Source organism: Pseudochaenichthys georgianus, chromosome 24 (genome assembly GCF_902827115.2).
Source record: "Pseudochaenichthys georgianus chromosome 24, fPseGeo1.2, whole genome shotgun sequence".
In the NCBI taxonomy this organism is placed as follows: domain Eukaryota; kingdom Metazoa; phylum Chordata; class Actinopteri; order Perciformes; family Channichthyidae; genus Pseudochaenichthys; species Pseudochaenichthys georgianus.
The window spans coordinates 6,006,022-6,024,441 of NC_047526.1; the positions used below are offsets into that span (position 1 = coordinate 6,006,022).

The window sequence follows — 18,420 nt, forward strand, 5'->3', positions numbered from 1 at the left end:
TTTTGTATACAAAATATATGATGATGATTTATTTTTTAGATATAATATCTTGTTCATATATGTTCTTGAATAAAATAAATACATAATAATAATAATATTTTTTAAAAGCCTTTTAAGGTTACCGTAATTGCAAGAAAAGACGCCCTATCTATCAGAACATTACGGTTCTGAGTGATTCTAGTGAAAACACGTCCCCATGCTCCAGCAGTGAACCTCTCCTCGGTCCGTTCCGTTCTCCTGATGCGGAGCTGCTCTGCGGAGAGAGAGGACGAGGAGTCTGCGGGGGTCACTTCCTCTCACAGGAAGCTCAGCTCCGGACGTCATTTCTAGGAAGGTTATTAGGAAGAATGTTTTTCAGACATAACTCATTCCTCATAGATCTTTCGATCTTTTCTTCCATAATGTAGTTTAACATATACACCCCGTCTTTTCAGACCTTTGGCCTTTTTTCTTTTGTCTTGTGATCACTCCGCCGTGTTTCTGCCTCACAGTCAGACGGGATGTGGTACAGAAGTGAATTAGAGGATGGGTACGAATCTAATAAAACAGGTGAGACGCACATTCGATAAAAGTGTGACGGTACAGGATGATTTCTGACTTTATATAGACAGTCTATGTTTCTGACACGTAAGCTAGCTACATCCACGAGATTTAAAGGCCCATAGCTGCAGTACAGCAGCTAGCACGATGCTATCTGCCTCTGTGATGCTGTGCTACAAGAACACATTGAATAGTTACATTAAGGACATGAGGGAGAAGGGTGTCTCGGTTTAGGAATACTTCACAGTGGTGTTAAGTAACTAAGTAGATGTACTCAAGTACTGTACTCAAGTACAATGTTGAGATACTTGTACTTTACTTGAGTATTTCCATGCTACTTTGTACTTCTACTCCACTACAATTCAGAGGTAAATCATGTACTTTTACTCCACTACATGTATACCTTTAGTACCTTTACATATCTGGATTAATGATGTGAAATATAAGCAAGTGTTAAATCAGACTTTAGTTCCACCTGGAGTAAATTCACAAGCTACCCTGCAGTCTACAAAGTCATTCAAACTAGCTGCACCTTTACCAGCTTTGAGAACACTTATTAAGTTATAATTAATTATAATTATAGTTATAATAAGTTATAATGATTGATCATTAGATCAATCATTATAAAACATGTAATATATATTATTATGAAATAGAACAATCTGCACAATGAATACTTTTACTTTTGGTACTTTAACTAGATGGATACTATATTTATATATGTATACTATATGTAGATGCTAATACTTTTCTACGTTTACTTACGTAACATTTTGAATGCAGGACTTTTACTTGTAACAGAGGATTCCTACACTCTGGTACTTTTACTTTTACTCAAGTACACGATCTGAGTACTTTTCCCACCTCTGACATTTACTAATTGAATAGATACATTAAGGACATGAGAAGGAAGGGTGTCTGGGTTTATGACTGTTTTCTATGCCCTGCTGATTTGTATACTGCAAGAATAATATTTCCATCTGATAACCACCTTTCTGTATAATCACTAAATACCTTGTGTGACAGATAGCCTTTTACAATGTGTTCCAGGCTCCAGTGGGGGGGGCTCTCCAGGATGGGTCCCTGGGAGCGGTGTCTGTGGGGCCCGCCGGCACAGCACCGTGTCCGACAGCGGGGACACCGGGATCGGGACCTACTGCTCCAACAGCGTGGAAGGTCTGTTAACCTATCTTTATATCTGACTGTCTGTCTCTTCCAAAACCAGCAGGCTATTACTCACTGACATCTTTGCACACTTGTAATGTATACACCACACTGCTGATGTGACAACAATCATTTCCTAATTGGGATAAATAAAGTATCTATCCATCTAATTTGTAATATCTTTCTTTATAAGCAGAAAAAGCCTTGTCAGCTTAATGTTATGCAGACTGAATAAAGCATTCGTTATGATTCTGTGTCGATGAGGATGTCCGACATGGTTTTTCTTCTAATGCTCTGTGTCTTCCAGATGACTCCAGTTCCAGTACCACACCGTTGTCTCTTCAGCCGCTCACGTTGCAGCATCTCGTGAGTCAGGATGAAGGGTCCGTCCCCCTGGTCCACGTCATGCTGTCCCCATCCTCCTCCCCGTACACCGGCTATAGTACGCCAGCCTCCACCAGCAGCAGCACCGGGCGCTGGAGCAGATCCTGCCAGCTACTGACCCCCGGCGTGACCCTGCCGGGGGTCTCTCTGGACATGAAGGACCACCAGCCCCTGCGGAGGTGCTCCTCTCTCACCAAGCTGCCCTCTGGGGCGGACAGAAGCTCCAGCAGGACATCAGGCCTTCAGTACAACCCCCAAGGCTCCCTGGACCGAGGACTGCCACATGGGTACAGGAAGGAGCCCCTCGGTTCTAACGTGGATCTGTACCTCCCCTTATCTTCCTCCTTGCTCTACAACAGCCTCCTGCAGCGCTCCCCGGGGGCCGGGCCCTGCTACCGCTACAACCACAGCAGTAGATCCAGTGGTTTGGAAAAGAACCGGTCCGTGCCCTCGAGTCCGTCCTCATCGGTGAAACGCAACAGTTTGGACATGAACTACAGCGCCTTGCCGGAATCTAAAGTGGCTCGGGGGGGGGCACAGCTCTATGGCCTCAGCTTACCCAAACCAGCTGACCCAGCGCTGAAGGATCATCAGACCGACAGAGGGTCCCCCATCCAGCCGGCGGTCCGCACCCAGATGTGGCTCGCTGAGCAGATGGAGTACAGGCCCAAAGTAGAGGGTGGAGGTCAACTGGGTCCGATTGGTGCTGCTGGAACAGAGGGCTGTGGAGATGGGCCATCGCCATGTCAACAGGAACCGGGGCTTCACCAGGTAAGCGGCTTCGCCTCAGGGGTAAATGTGTGTCTCCTGTCAGAGGGTCGGTGGTTTCATTCCTAGTGTCTTTAGGCAAGATGCTCATTTCTCCTGTTAGCATATCTACTAGGGATGCCCCCATCAGGGTTTCTGGGACCGCTCATAGGGTGGGTGGGGGCTATGGGGGTCTTCCATTGAATGTGTTGTATTGGGAATTGTTGAGCAGAGTTTCCGTTAGCCGGTAATTACCGGACTATGACCGGTAATATAACGCGGATGTTTAAAACTCAGTTAATGGGGCTCATTTTTATATTGCTTCAGTTTATAATCGTAACAAATCGAAAAGTTCAGATTCATTTTTCAATAAATGATGCGCTTCCACAAACAACAAACAACATAATTATTACATTCAAACAAACTACTTGTAGTAGATGAAGTATATTATTCAAAAGTTTACATTAACTTTGGATAATAACACGGGAGAAACGTATCCTCTCTCTCTTCAGTATCAGACTCATGCAGCTCGCTGATCCAGTAATGAGTGACCCGACCGTGAAGAAATAACTAGTTTAGCTAGTCCCAGAGGTAGATAAAATAGCTACGTGTGTTAGGTCTAACTCTTAGTGTGTGTGTTGCTCCGCTCACCGGTCCGTCACAGCGGGCGGAGCTGTGATCCCGTAGTGCTGCGTGTCTCCGTCAGCAGCAGCTGATCTGATTAGAGATGTCCCGATCCGATCACGTGATCGGGGATCGGAGCCGATCACGTGATTTTCAAAAGATCGGAATCGGGAGAAAAAAATCGAGGATCGGGATTTTTTTTTAAACATTTTTATATAAAATATTTTTTTTATTTAATGTTACAAAACAAAAAATACCATGTTCACATCTTAAAGTCATCCTGAGGACATAGTTTTGGTTTAAAATTACACAACATCATGTATGTGTTGCTTTCTTTGGGCTTGTTTTCAGACCTGGTTGCTTATTTCTCTGAAATCTGGCAACAGAGTGGGCGCAGTGTCTAATAGTAGCAGTAAGCTAACGAGAGGCTACGTTCAGCTGGTGACTCGGGAGTCAGGGCAGAGAAAATGTCAGGAGTTTGGAAGTATTATGAAATTGAAAGCGAAGGCAGTGTAACAGCCAGATGCAATGTTTGCAAGGCGGAGGTTCCGCGTGGTGGAAATAACAGAGCTACGTTCAACACGACCAATCTAATACGCCACCTGAGAAACAAACACCAACAACAACACGACGAGTACACAGCGGCCACTCAGGGAACGGCACTGAAACAACCGACACTTTCAGAGACTTTTAAAAGGAAAGAGAAACTGCCCCAGAACAGTGAAAAGGCCAACACAATAACAGCCAAGATAGCTGAATTCATCGCGTTGGATGACCAGCCGTTATCTGTTACCTTTTTTTTCTCTTAATGCATTGCATAAAGATCGGATCGGGAAAAATCGGTATCGGCAGATTGTCAAAATCAAATGATCGGAATCGGATCGGGAGCAAAAAAAGGTGATCGGGACATCCCTAGATCTGATGCCTCTCTCTTTCTGCTTCACACACGTTGCATATCGCTATTTTATTGTCTTTTTCTGACTCCTTGAAAAGCTGCCAGACCGGTGAAGCCATTTTTGCGAGCTTCTTTTGTACAGAGGAAAGTGTCATGTATTTTGCGTCATCTGATCGGCTCTCCTGATTGGCCTTTATAGAGAGCACCGATCAAACTTATTAAGAGTGAATATCGGCCGATAATGACCGGCGGCCGATCGATCGGAGCCTCCCTAATATCTACGGTACTGAAGTGCACGTGAGTTGCTTTTGGTGAAAGCATTAGCTAAACATGTAATGTAATGTTATGGAGAATAAGCAACAAGCATAGAGAAAGAGGGACAAGCAAAGAAGGAGAGGATGTACTGCAAAGAAGGTATCCTTCAAATATCCAAGTTTAAAGTTCCCAACACACAAAACAGACATCAAAGTACTACTTCCGAATCAGCTTGTTACACGGGTACTTAGGCAGGTACACGTTTACTATATACATCCATCATTTGACACGACATATTGATTTGAACAGGATTGTATTGCTTAGGCTAAGAAAAAAATAGTCCGCTCCACGACGTACCAACTGCTGGAACTCAACAACAACTGAACTTAAAATGAGGGTATCACTGATGTTGTTCTCTTTTCCTTTTCTTTACTGTGGACAGTTTAGCCACAATGAATCCAAAGTGTTGTGCTCGCCACAAATATAAACATCCATATTCAAAAAGGATTCTCACCCTTACTTCACACCGTGTGCACATTTGAAGTACCGACAATGACAACTGACCGTACAAAAATACACTGTGATCTGTATTATTCAAAAAAAAAGATGACTTAAAACTGTGTGTGTGTGTGTGTGTGTGTGTGTGTGTGTGTGTGTGTGTGTGTGTGTGTGTGTGTGTGTGTGTGTGTGTGTGTGTGTGTGTGTGTGTGTGTGTGTGTGTGTGTGTGTGTGTGTGTGTGTGTGTGTGTGTGTGTGTGTGTGTGTGTGTGTGTGTGTGTGTGTGTGTGTGTGTGTGTGTGTGTGTGTGTGTGTGTGTGTGCAGGTGCTGATGGGGACCTCTCTTCCTGTACACACTTTGGTGAAGGAGGGGCTGCTGAGACAGAGAGAGCTGGAGATAGAGAGGTACTGCAGGACACACACACACACACACACACACACACACACACACACACACTCATTTCATACACACCTTCAATGTGTATGTAGTTTACTGTGTGTCTCTGTGTATTTAGCTGCTCTGTAGAGTGGTGCAGGAATGAGTCCTTAAAGCTGGAAATGAGTCAGCAATGTACCTCTTCTAGTTCCCTTGTCTTTATGTCAACGTTTTTTTAATGTGTTTTTTGTTAGATGCCTGAAATAAGATTTACATCGTGTGACGACTGAACCAAATATTAGCTTAGCGGTGGTGATGCAACTACGTGATGTAGTTCCTTTATAGCAGGGGTGTTAAACTCAATTTCATCCCAGGCAACATTTGCATAAAGGTTGCACTCAAAAGGGCTGGTTGTAACTATATAAATATATAATATATATATATATATATATATATATATATATAAAATTGGATTATCATCGGATAGGATAATAACTTAGTAATTAACTACGTCTGAAAGCAGAAGTCCAGGGAAAATCATTGCAAGTCTCTTCAGTGTGCATGTCACAAAACGAGATGCATTGTGGGACATGTAGTTTATGGGCAACCTGCTTCTGTAAAGTGGCATGTAACCGTATAATAAACGAATTATATTCTTTGCAAGCTCTTGCGGGGCCACATAAAATGAAGTCTGAGTTTGAGACCTCTGCTTTATAGCCTAGCGTTAGCTTTTTGCTTCTGCCAATTGCTTTTAAGCTTTAAATTCATATTGCGGTTTTAATTTATTGAGATTATCCTGCTCAGTGTTTCCCACAGATCTGAAATATACTTGGGGGGGGGGGGGGGGGGGGGGTTGAGGTGACGTGCAACAACATTAACATGAACCTTTCTGTGGGTCGCTTGTTAGCAGACCCTTCACGCGATGGCAGAGCGAACAGGAACAGGCAGGGCCCATAATGATAGCCCTATAGTTTAAATCTACTACCCACACATGAACATATGGACATGGGTTACTATTTAAAAAATTGTAAATGTATTTAGGAACCTGTCCATGTGATTTTAAGTGGGGGTGGACCTCAAATCCTCTAGGGGGATCCGGGGGCATGCTCCCCGAGTAAGATTTTTTTTTAAATGTTGGAGTTAATTTCATCAATCTGGTGCACTTTGAGGGGGAAATAAAGAGACTAGATCTATGGAAACACTTATATGAAACAGAACTGTATACATTTAAATAATCATAAAATCATGGCCATAACCAATAACATACCATATCCAATATGAAAAAAACACTGAAACTTGATCATTTATTTATTTTACATTTAATTAATGCCACCAGTGGCATTAATGAAATATATTGTATTTTCTGCAATATTTAGAAATCCAACAACAATGTAAAAGTGCTTTTTTGTTGAGGGAGCCCTTGGGATTTAGACTTACTGCCTGTATACAAAATAAACCTTTTAAATCTTCAGTCGTTTTTTTACTATTTTTACATGATCCTCGTGTTTTCTGTTGTGATCAGTTGTTTCCGTGGATGGCCGAATGGTGCGTAAAGTATTTTGCCATTTTCACCGTTCCTTTGCTTAAGGATAGTCTGGTGTCTGGTCTCAGCTTAAATAGACATTTTATGACAATGTTTGTTTTATTCTGTGTTTCAGACAGAAGCAGCAGATCCTGCAGCTCCATGCCCGGATCAGAGAGAACGAGCTGAGAGCAGAGCAGGTGCTGCACAGCCAGAGGGTGTGGCTGGATGACCCCCCCTTCCAAAAGGTAACACCTCTCTGTGATCAATGAGCATTCATATTGGGATATTAAACATCCAAATATTCAGTCACAGCACCAGTTTTGTTGTCCAATAGGAACCAGCGTTGAGAACATGCAAACAGCCCTCTGATAGGCTGTACTGCGATGAGGAGCTGGGGAGGAAGCTGGCGGTGGCTGAGCTGGAGGTTCTCCATCTGAGCGAGTTCTTCAAGCAGGTCAACCACAAATATACAGAGGACATCAGGAAACTGGAGGAAAAGGTATGTGAAGGATCATATTCAACCATTCCAGAACAAAAACTATATTTTGGGAAATATTTATGAATTAGGAACTGTGTGTGTGAACTCAGTTCAATTGGTCTACAGAGAGTCACATATCTGGCTTTACACATTTATAAATTGACCGTCTACTTTGTAAGTGGGGAATTGTCTAATGTCAAACTGGTATGGCAGAGAGACCGGAAAATGGACGTTGATCAAGGGAAATGGCTGAACGTGTTGGCAGACTGAAGGGAAGAAGGGAAGCTGCGCCTTATAAGATAATACACTGATATTATCACACCCAAAAAAGAAAGAAGGCAGTGGCTCAGTCTGTAGGGGCTTGGACTGTGAGCTGTAGGGTCGCCGGTTCAAGTCCCCGACCAGACCTAAACATGGAGTGTGGAGAGGTCCCAGTTCACCTCCTGGGCCCTGCCGTGGTGCCCTTGAGCAAGGCACCGGACAAACCTGTGACATTTTACATGGAGTAAAGGGCGCTATCACAAAGCAATACTTAACCATACCAACAACTGTAATGCTTCAGCATGAAAACTAATAAACTGTATATATAAGGAAAACACCGACACCTTTCACCATGGTTACAATATCAACGATCCAGCAGAGCAATCGCCTGTAGTCAAAAAATAGACAAATAACAACAAATATGACATCAAATATACTTTCACTCACCAAAGCTGAAGGCTCACTTGAAAAGAATAGCGTGGTTTTCACAGTACACGTTCATGTTTACAGTGTGCATATTGTAGTGCCTCTCTGGAGACACTAATCAGAAGAACGCAGTCTGAAGCAGCAATGTAGAGACCACTAAACATGGTCTTAAATCCATTTGAACATTTATTTCATACATATTTATTATATATAATTAATTAATTTCTGCTGACAGTAGGTGGGGCTGTGCCACCTGCCCCGAATGACGCGTCGCCACTGATTAGGGTCAGATCTCAAATACCACATATTTCAAAAAGTGCATGTTCTGTTATTATGGTTGGTTTGATTTGAATGATCTTGATACTTTGGAAATAGACAACCCTCCAGATATGAAGGAATGGGTCAGTGCCATGGTTGAGAAAGCATCCTACGAGGCTGTGATCACTAGATTGAAAGGACACTCCTTGGGAATGTTTCTGGACACACATAAAAGCCAATAGACTGACATTTATTTCAAAGTTAACCAACAATCGCACACTTTTCCTTTTCCATTGCTGATGTTCTTCATTTCTATTTCATTACTCTTCATTTATCTATCTATTTATTTTATGTTCAGTGTACCGCCAGTATCTAAAAAATGTGTTAAATGAATGTGGTTCAAGTCAACATAATATGAAATCGGGGTATTAGTCATACTGGGTGTTGTTGTTCTCAGATAAAGACGCGGGATCGCTACATCAGCAGTCTGAAGAAGAAATGTCAGCGAGAGAGCGAACAGATCCGAGAGAAAAGGCAACGCATCGAAACTCTGGAGAAATACCTCTCTGACCTGCCGACGCTGGACGAGGTGCAGACCCAGAGCCAGCAGGTAGGTACACACGCACACGCACACGCACACGCACACACACACACACACACACACACACACACACCAGCAGTGTTAGGGTAGTTACTAAGTAATGCCTTACTGTACTAAATGACTCTGCTGTACTGTAAGTAGTGACTAGTCTGTAACCTCACCTGAGATGCACCATAAAGCAAATGACAAATAACAACATAAAGTTAAACCTCGTTTATGCCAGATCAGCACAAACCTCTGTTGGCTGATTTTGATACATTTTTGGCCAATTTCGAAGATTTAGGGGACTCTGGGTGATCTTGATTGAAGAGATTGCTAATCTATTTGAAAATAATTTGTCTACAGTGGAGATACTCATTTATTTGTGTGCTCTCTATATCCAATGGTCGCAACACTACTCATGGTAGTCAAACTCAGCCCACAGAGAGTACATATATGCCCACTTTCTGGGTAAAACTGGCCATTTCTTATCTGAAAAAGTCTGAAATGGACTCGCCATGCTCAATAACCCCAAAAACCAATCGGAAATTGTGCAAATCGACCAAGACATTTGTCAACTATTGTCCAAAATTGCTATAATGCTAATTAACGCAACTTATGCCCAACCTATGCAAGTTAGCATTCGGCAGTTGCTATGTGCTGGGTAGGACCCTTACTATACTTTTCTGACATACAACTTTGGGGTACTCAACATTTCAGGGTTCACTATAATAATAATAATAATAATAATAATAATAATACAGCACTTTTCAAAACAACTTCACAAAGTGCCAAACCCACCTAATGAAATATACAGCATTGCATCAATAGCAGCAGTAATAGTGTGTGTGTGTGTGTGTGTGTGTGTGTGTGTGTGTGTGTGTGTGTGTGTGTGTGTGTGTGTGTGTGTGTGTGTGTGTGTGTGTGTGTGTGTGTGTGTGTGTGTGTGTGTGTGTGTGTGTGTGTGTGTGTGTGTGTGTGTGTGTGTGTGTGTGTGTGTGTGTGTGTGTGTGTGTGTGTGTGTGTGTGTGTGTGTGTGTGGTGTGTGTGTGTGTGTGTGTGTGTGTGTGTGTGTGTGTGTGTGTGTGTGTGTGTGTGTGTGTGTGTGTGTGTGTGTGTGTGTGTGTGTGTGTGTGTGTGTAGCAGGTGGAGGTCCAGCAGAAGGCCAAACACCTGGAGAGAACTGCCTCCCGGTTGCAGCAGAGCCTGGAGGAAGGGTACGCTCTGATGAAGGAGAAGGACTTCAGGATGGAGATGCAGGCCATGAGGGAGAAGGAGCTGATCGCATCGGTGCAAAGGTACACACTCTGACTGCGCAGGTGGGAGGAGTACTCGCATGATGTACTAGAAAAGTAGAAGTACCAGAGTGTAGGAATACTCTGTCACAGTAAAAGTCCTGCATTCAAAATGTTCCTCAAGCAAAAGTATTCTCATCTAAATATAGTGAAAGTAGCGACAGTAAAAGTAGTCGTTGTGCAGATTGGTCCGTTTCAGAATAATATATATGATGTGTTTTATAATGATTGATCATGAAAGTGTTCTCAAAGCTGGTGAAGGTGCAGCTAGTCTGAAGTACTTTGTAGACTGCAGGGTAGCTGGTGGATTTACTCCAGGTGGAACTAAAGTCTGATTCAACACTTGGTTAGATTTCACATCATTCATCCAGATCTGTGAAGTAACTAAAGGGATTAATACATGTAGTGGAGGAAAAGTAGACAATTAACTCTGAATTGTAGTGAATTAGAACTACAAAGTATTAAAGTATTCTGAAAAACAAAACTGTGAAATTCTATCAGATTATGAACACAAATTACAAAATAATTCTCACAAATTTGAGAATCAATTGTTTTCTTGCAATACTGTGCAAAAATCACCTTTTATGTGAAAACATACATTGTGCCATGGACAACACAACACCGATGCTCTCTTCAGGAAGGGACAGAGCAAGCTGTTCTTCCTGAGGAGGCTCAGGTCCTTCAACGTGTGCACGAGGCTGCTGCAGATGTTCTCCCAGTCTGCGGTGGCCAGCGTGCTCTTCTTTGCCGTGGTGTGCTGGGGTGGAAACACGGACACTAGGGACACTGGCAGGCTGAACAAGCTCGTGAGGAAGGCTAGCTCTGTAGTGGGAGTCCAACTGGACAATCTGGAGGAGGTGGCAGATGGGAGGAGGAAGCTCGACAGCATCCTGGAGAACCCCTCCCACCCACTCCACGCAGAGCTAGTGAAGATGAGGAGACAACGCACCAAGTGCCTCGGACAGTCCTTTGTGCCTGTAGCCATCAGGCTGCACAACAAGGGGTCAACAATGTGAACAATCACTAGACATACATTCACACTGTTTCCACACACCCATGTTAATATATAATATGTGTATATGACCCATTTTGTATATATGTCCATTTTCATTTTCATTCACAGTTTATAAGACCCAATATGTATATATGCTAATTATTTTTATTTTTTTTCATTTCTTATTTCATAGTTTGTTATTATTATTATTATTATTATTTGTATTTTGTATCTTTGATTTTATTAATCTGTGTGAATCTGTGCTATCCTGTTTTTTCACCCTTACCCTGTTGCTGTTTGAACAACTGAATTTCCCCACGGGGATTAATAAAGGTCCATCTAATCTTATTTTATCTTAATTACACCTGTAATAAATACCCTCATTAAATGGATTGGGATGGTAACATTTCTCTCTCTCTCTCTCTCTCTCTCTCTCTCTCTCCCTCAGCCTGCAGCAGAAGGTTCAGCTCTGCCTGGCTGACGGGGTGAGGCTGCCCATGCAGGACCTGAAGCGGCTGGAGGTGGAGAACACTGACCTGCTGGAGCAGAAGGACCACAGCAGCAAGGTAGGGTCCCACACACACACACACACACACACACACACACACACACACACACACACACACACACACACACACACACACACACACACACACACACATTCACATGAACACAACTAAAGTCAAAATACTGACCTTGTGGTCTCTGCTCCCCACCAGCTGATCGAGCAACAGAAGGAACAGATTGAGAGACTGACCTCTCAGCTAACGGTAGGCTAACACAAATCCACACACCCAGTGTGCATGATACCAAATGTGTGTGTGAATGTTAGTTTATTTGCATCCTGTATGGCGGCCTCTTCCTCTGTATGAGTGTGTGTATGGCTAAATGCTGACTTATGCATTACATAAGGGGGGTCGCATAAAAACAGTCTATTTAGCATGTTTCCAACTATGTTTTAAAGGGGACCTATCATGCAAAATGCACTCTTGTACGTCTTTTAAACATGAACATGTGTCCCCGGTGAGTCGGGGAACTCACCAAGTGTCAGAAAACACAACCCTCTCTCTTTTCCTCCGTACCCAAATCTCTAAAAAACGGGGCTGCAACGGATCTGATACAGACTGATACAGATTTGGCAGCTGCCACCCCAGTTGGCATCTTTGTTTTGAAATAAAAGTTGTGGCTCATCGGGCATTTATGAGAGAAAACCCCTAATGTCCGAGTGCAAGTGAATGCAGCATAAGACGCAAGCCTTGTAACCCCTCCCCCGGCCCTGGCGCGAGCGAGGAAATGTGATTGGCGGCGATTTCAATTTAACGGGACGGCGCAAAACGAGAAGCATTCGGACCCAAGCAGACGGAAGGAATGAGGTATCTGCGGTCGACACTGACAGAGAAGAGACTGTCAGTGTGGCTGCACTCAGCATTGAATCAAAACGCAGTAAAGCTGTTGATCTTAATACGTTTGTGAGGCGTTTTGCTGAACAAGACGTTAACCGCCACATTCAGCTGTTATAGGCATTCCAACTTGATGCTCTGCTCTCGGATGACTCGATGAGCAAAAAAAACTGTTAAAATGATGACCTTACGTGTGTAAATATATTTTTCTTTGAGGGGGTCTGCCCCCAAAACACTGTTTCAAGTCCTGAGAAAGTCAAATAAGACGGTGTGTAAAACTACACTGCCCAGCCAAACAAAAGTAACCACTTTGATTTAACTAGGCCAGTAGGTAAGGGCATTCCACTGGATAATAATACCCCTGCATTATAGCAACAACAATAATAATAATAATTGGGAAAAGTTCTTATGTTCTCTGAGGGGAGGCTCACCTTCCCACACTATGAAAACCCCTGGTCTAAATGATTAACTCAGTGTTACCTGTGTGCTGCTTTGTCAGGCCACTCAGAAGAAAAGAAGCCTTCCTCATGAACAGGAGGAAAGCCCGGCCCCCCCACAGGTATTTAAGGTATTTACTTTACTTGTAATGGAGTATCTTCAGGATGTGATATTAGTACTTTTTCTGAAATAGGGGATCCGAGTACTTTTTCCACCACTGCTTTTCTTTTGGTAACTTCCCCATCAGGTGGGGGATAGTGGGCTTCTGGTGGAGCTGCCTGAGGTGGAGTTGCCTGAGGTGGGCCGGCTGCTGAAGGAGATGTCCCTGTGTCTGCTGGACCTGCAGGCCCTCTGCAGCATCCTGGCCCAGAGAGCACAGGGGAAGGAGCCCAACCTGTCCCTGCTGCTGGGCATGAAGTGTACGCACGCACACACTCACAAAACCGTGATTTTTGATCCTGAAAATTCAGCAATTGATTCAGCATCCTCAATAACCCCCAAACCACTCCAACATTGTCAAAATCGGCCAAGCCATTTTGAAAGTATTGTCTACATCGGCTATAATGCTAATTCATTCAACTAATTGTACATTCAGCAGTTTGTAATTACTGGGGATCCATACTATACATTTCTAACATAACACTTTGGGGTATTCAACATTTCCGGGTTCACAGTTCTGGAAACTAGAGTAAAGTGTCCTTAGTTACTTTCCACCGCTGACCAATAGTGATGACCCGTCCGTCTGTGTCTGTTCAGCGCTGAGTGTCTCTGCGGAGGAGAGCGACAGCAGGGAGGAGGTGGAGGAGGAGCTGAGGGGGAAGCTGCTGGAGGTGGCTCGGCTGCGGGGGGACATCGACGACCTGTGGAGGAGCATCTCGGAGCGCTACGCCCAGGGTCAGGGGGACAGCTGCGTCTCCTAGTGACCCCCCCCCCCCCGTGTCCCTTCTATCTGTCAAATTCATCTTTTACTCTTTTTTTTTATTGTCGTATTTGCAAATGTACGAAGGAGCAGTCTGTTACTATTGCGTTACAAAAGCATGCGGAAAGAAAGAAACAGAAACTATACTAAAGGGATGCATTATTGTTTACAATATATCATTATATGTGTAGTATTACTATATCAATATTACATTTTTTATATTAAGTTTATTGTTAATACTGGTATATGTAAGAGGATATGAGCAAACTTAGGAATGTTGCTATGATTAGGAAGTGAGATCTGAATGAGTGAATATCGGTATTAAAGCTGCCGCTTGTTGCGCTGCCTTCTAGTGGCCCAAACGATGTTATTTATCGATTTAGATCAGGGGTGTCCTAAAATGTTTCACTGAGGGCCACATACAGACACATATATGAAGGGCTGGACCCCTCACTAGAGGTGAGGTATATTGCCTCATAAGATCAGTTATAAGATGGCAAAATCAATCAAATGTAGGGACATTATTCTTGATAGAAAGCTTTAAGAAAAAAACAGTCTACATCACAGCTCTCCATAAGGTTTCATTTACTTTGTTACAAAAAGTATATTTCAAGTGCGTTACGAGAATAAGTTATTGGGCTTTTACTAAGACTAAGATTTGTTAGAAAATGTTCTCTGCTTTATTGACTGAATTTATTAGAACATTGGGCTCATTAACACATGAATACTGTGTATTTGAACATATATATTTAAGAGGTACAATATAGGACAAGTTTCATGTGCATATTGCATTATACTTTTAGGATTTGCCAATTAAAAACAGACCACGGGCCACAGTTGCCCCAGAGCCACGCCCCTGATTTAGCTAAATAGCCTCAATAAGCAGAAGAGCAGCTTCAGGCAGAGTTATTGTGCCTGATCATTACATAGGAAATTGTCTATGCACAAAATACATATTGACATTTGTATTGAACACTCAGTGGATCATGCACCTCTCCTGCTGCTGGATACTGAAATGCAATTCTAGTTAGATCAATCTCATCCATGTGAATTTAAAGGTCTTAATAAGCAATAAATGGCGCGTTCTCCCCATGAATTGGGTTTCAATCTGTGGTGACTCGTCAGGTGAGAGTCAGTAGTCACATGTATTCGTCATGTTATAGATAATGTGTTAAGTGTTTCCAATTAGCCGTCATGCTAATCTCGCAGCCAAAGAAGCTGAAAGAGCGAAAGTGAAGCAGCACATGCACTTTCTGGTACTTTTAGTCTCCTCGTGCATCAGGCCAGTTGGAAAAAGAAATAATTTCTCTATTAAGCTTTATATATCAAACAAACTGTATGATTTATAGCTTTTAAAATGTGTCGGTAATATAACTAACCGAGCCACTGGATGGCCTGCTCCTCGACACAGGAAATGATTTCTGCTTGATGTTATTTTACTTTTACTGCCAAAATGTATGAATGCCAACAATATACATTTATAAGCAGTGTTGTTCCTAAATCCTATCTTGTTGTTTTGCTATATGGATATTTGTTAATGGCAAATAAAAGTATTTTTCTAAAGAATGTGTTTGATCCCTTACACACTGGAGTCAGAATACTTGCAGGGATTCCACTTAATTGGAAGATTTCCCCTGACTGTAGGACAGGAGCAAACAGAACCAGGGGACAGAAACTGCTAAATATCTTTATTGAAGACACATGGCAAATAGCACAGACCTTTCTGTCCAACAATGGGAAATACAGTTGCTAAATAAAAACAACTAGTGATCGCCTTAGTCTCAACTTGTACGTCAATTGAAAAGCCATCCTGTTCCGTTTCTCTTAAAGGCATACAAAATCCAAACACACATTCGTAACAGAAACAAAGAATATACAATTCAATTAATAGGTTTAATTGTTTTTTTTATTATCCCGGACGAGCCCCCAGTTGTTATGACCGGCCCGTAGGCCACAACAGGGAAAAAGGGAGACGTTAGAGCAGGGGTGCCCACACTTTTTTGGCTGGTGAGCTACTTTTGAAATGACCAGCTCACCGAGGTCTACCAACCAAAAATAAAATCGCAATGGTTGCTGAATAACACGTTGTATTTATACATGGGATAACTACAATAGGGCTGCAACAAACGACTAATTTGATAATCGATTAATCTATCGATTAATGAAACGATTAATCGACTATTCAGACTATTACTGTACGCCTTACACAATTTCTCAAACGCTCTTATTTAGCCATCAACTTTTAGATTTAGCTTGAGGTTGTTTTAGGCATGTGGAAACTAGCAATGAAGACAATAAAGATGAATACTTGATTCAAAAATACATATATTATTAAATTAACTAAACACATTGTTTACAAAATTAACATTGCTTTTTATTTAATTTAAATAAATAATATTTCACATCAAAAGAAACAACAATGTTTTAACAAATCGTATTAAATAATCTGATGACAGAACTGTAAACAGAATAGCTGAAACCTTAACAAAATAAAGAGTAACTCAGTTACCTCCAATAATTAACCCATGTTTGTATAATTGAGTTAACTCTGTGTGTTGCTGCTAGCATACAGAACACCTGACGTGGAAACGTTCCTCGTGGATGGGGCTACAGTATGGGGGTTATTCCCTATCTTTATTCAAGAGCGTGGTATTTTTTAAAAACATCACTGTGTGCAACCCCTTTAATCAGATTCTGTGTGTGTGTGTGTGTGTGTGTGTGGTGTGTGTGTGTGTGTGTGTGTGTGTGTGTGTGTGTGTGTGTGTGTGTGTGTGTGTGTGTGTGTGTGTGTGTGTGTGTGTGTGTGTGTGTGTGTGTGTGTGTGTGTGTGAGTGAGTGATTCAAATAGCCCAATTGCTTTTACAATAAATAAAAATAGAATGTGTTTAATTGAATAGTAAAGAGAATAAATAAGACAACCCAATATTTCAAAAAAGATATTTAGCATATTTCGCAACTTCCCGCAATTTCACCCCATAAAATCACATACAAACCCTGCATGTTTAATCGCATAAACAAGGATTTTTGCCCGCGTTTTTCTGGAGGGTCTAACTTTACCAAGAACATAGTGCCCACAACAATTAGAGAGCGGAAAAAAAACTACCAGTTTTTCAACTAAAAGAGAGAAAACAACAGGACACTGGAAGGAAAACCAGGCTGAAGTCGAATAGTCCATTTAGCTTAGGAACCTTCCTAAAGGAGTGAAATGACCCGGAAGTCCCTCAGTGGCAGCCATGATAAGTGCCGTTCCAATTCTCTAGAATGATGAGAATGATAGGAAAGGAGGTTTCAAACTTCCTTTATAACCTCCTTTAGCTTAGGAACCACTGGACCTCCCTAACCAACAGGAGAAGCGAAAATACTGCCCCACAATGCCTTGCAGCCGCAGCATTTGCCGTCACTCAACAGTCGGCCGTTCACGGAAACAACCGATTATGACCGAGAAATGATATCATGAAAGTTACGGTGCTTATTAAGCATTTTAAAACGTAGGTGGTAAGTTGCCAAAGTGCTTTGTTTTGAACGTTCATCAGTATTATAATCAAAAAGAGAAATATGAACGTTAGTTTTTACTGAAATGATCAAATAAAGTCAACATTTCACAGTCTTCACTGAGCTGTGTGGAGTTTGGTCAACTTTTAAAAGATGTTTGAATGGTGATATACACAGTGATAGATGTTAAGGACTAACGTTTATAATAAATACATCTGTATTGATTTTAAGACCTTTAGTTCATACAATCATACGTATTGGGATCATTTGTATTAATGTGGACCGGAGGGAGAGGGGGACGAGCAGAAGTTTCACTTTCCTTTTTTATTTCAATTCAAACTTTGGTCCTGAAGAATCTGTTTCTCTGTTGTCCCACGTTCATAAAGCAAAGCAGCAGCATCAGAGCACGGTGCAGAGTCTCTAGATGAGTTCACAGCAGTCCCTCGTTCTTATTGAACATCCATGTTGTAGTCCGCTGTATAGAAAACTGTAGTTTCCATTAGTGTTGTCACGATACCAACATTTTGGTTTCGATACCGATACCAAGTCAAGAATTGCGATTCCGATTCTTTTTCGATACTTTTCTTAAAAAAAGGGAAACACGGAATATCGGCTTTAAAATTAGGAATAACAGATGATTTTAGCAGTCAGAACAACTAAAGCAGCAGTGTTACTAAGAACAGAAACACCAAAGAGTCACATCTAATATAAATATATATAAAAGCATTTATTTTAATTGTGTAGCAGTGAGTTTAACATTTTGGCAGCACTGTTGAGCATTTTGAAAATGTATTTTCATGCCTCTGTGCAAGGCTTAGTCTTTCTATCTGTATAGCCACTGGTGTAAAGTAACTAAGTTCATAAACTCAAG

At 42.0% G+C, this 18,420-nt stretch overlaps 1 protein-coding gene across 2 annotated transcripts; it reads left to right on the forward strand.

Annotated features, from left to right (window-relative positions):
* Nucleotides 1–211: 211 nt before the first annotated feature.
* cep85l (centrosomal protein 85, like) lies at nucleotides 212–15,625 on the forward strand. Of its 2 annotated transcripts, none has more exons than XM_034076244.2 (13): nucleotides 212–549; nucleotides 1,591–1,716; nucleotides 2,012–2,859; nucleotides 5,433–5,512; nucleotides 7,142–7,253; nucleotides 7,343–7,507; nucleotides 8,889–9,041; nucleotides 10,155–10,309; nucleotides 11,749–11,866; nucleotides 12,020–12,070; nucleotides 13,200–13,268; nucleotides 13,386–13,557; nucleotides 13,895–15,625. In XM_034076244.2, the coding sequence occupies exons 1-13, from the start codon at nucleotides 501–503 to the stop codon at nucleotides 14,056–14,058; spliced, it is 2,262 nt and encodes a 753-aa protein (XP_033932135.1). In that variant the 5' UTR covers nucleotides 212–500; the 3' UTR covers nucleotides 14,059–15,625. The 2 variants fall into 2 exon arrangements, with proteins under 2 accessions (XP_033932135.1, XP_033932138.1); XM_034076247.2 differs by having other exon boundaries at nucleotides 13,200–13,259.
* The last annotated feature ends 2,795 nt before the right edge of the window (nucleotides 15,626–18,420 follow it).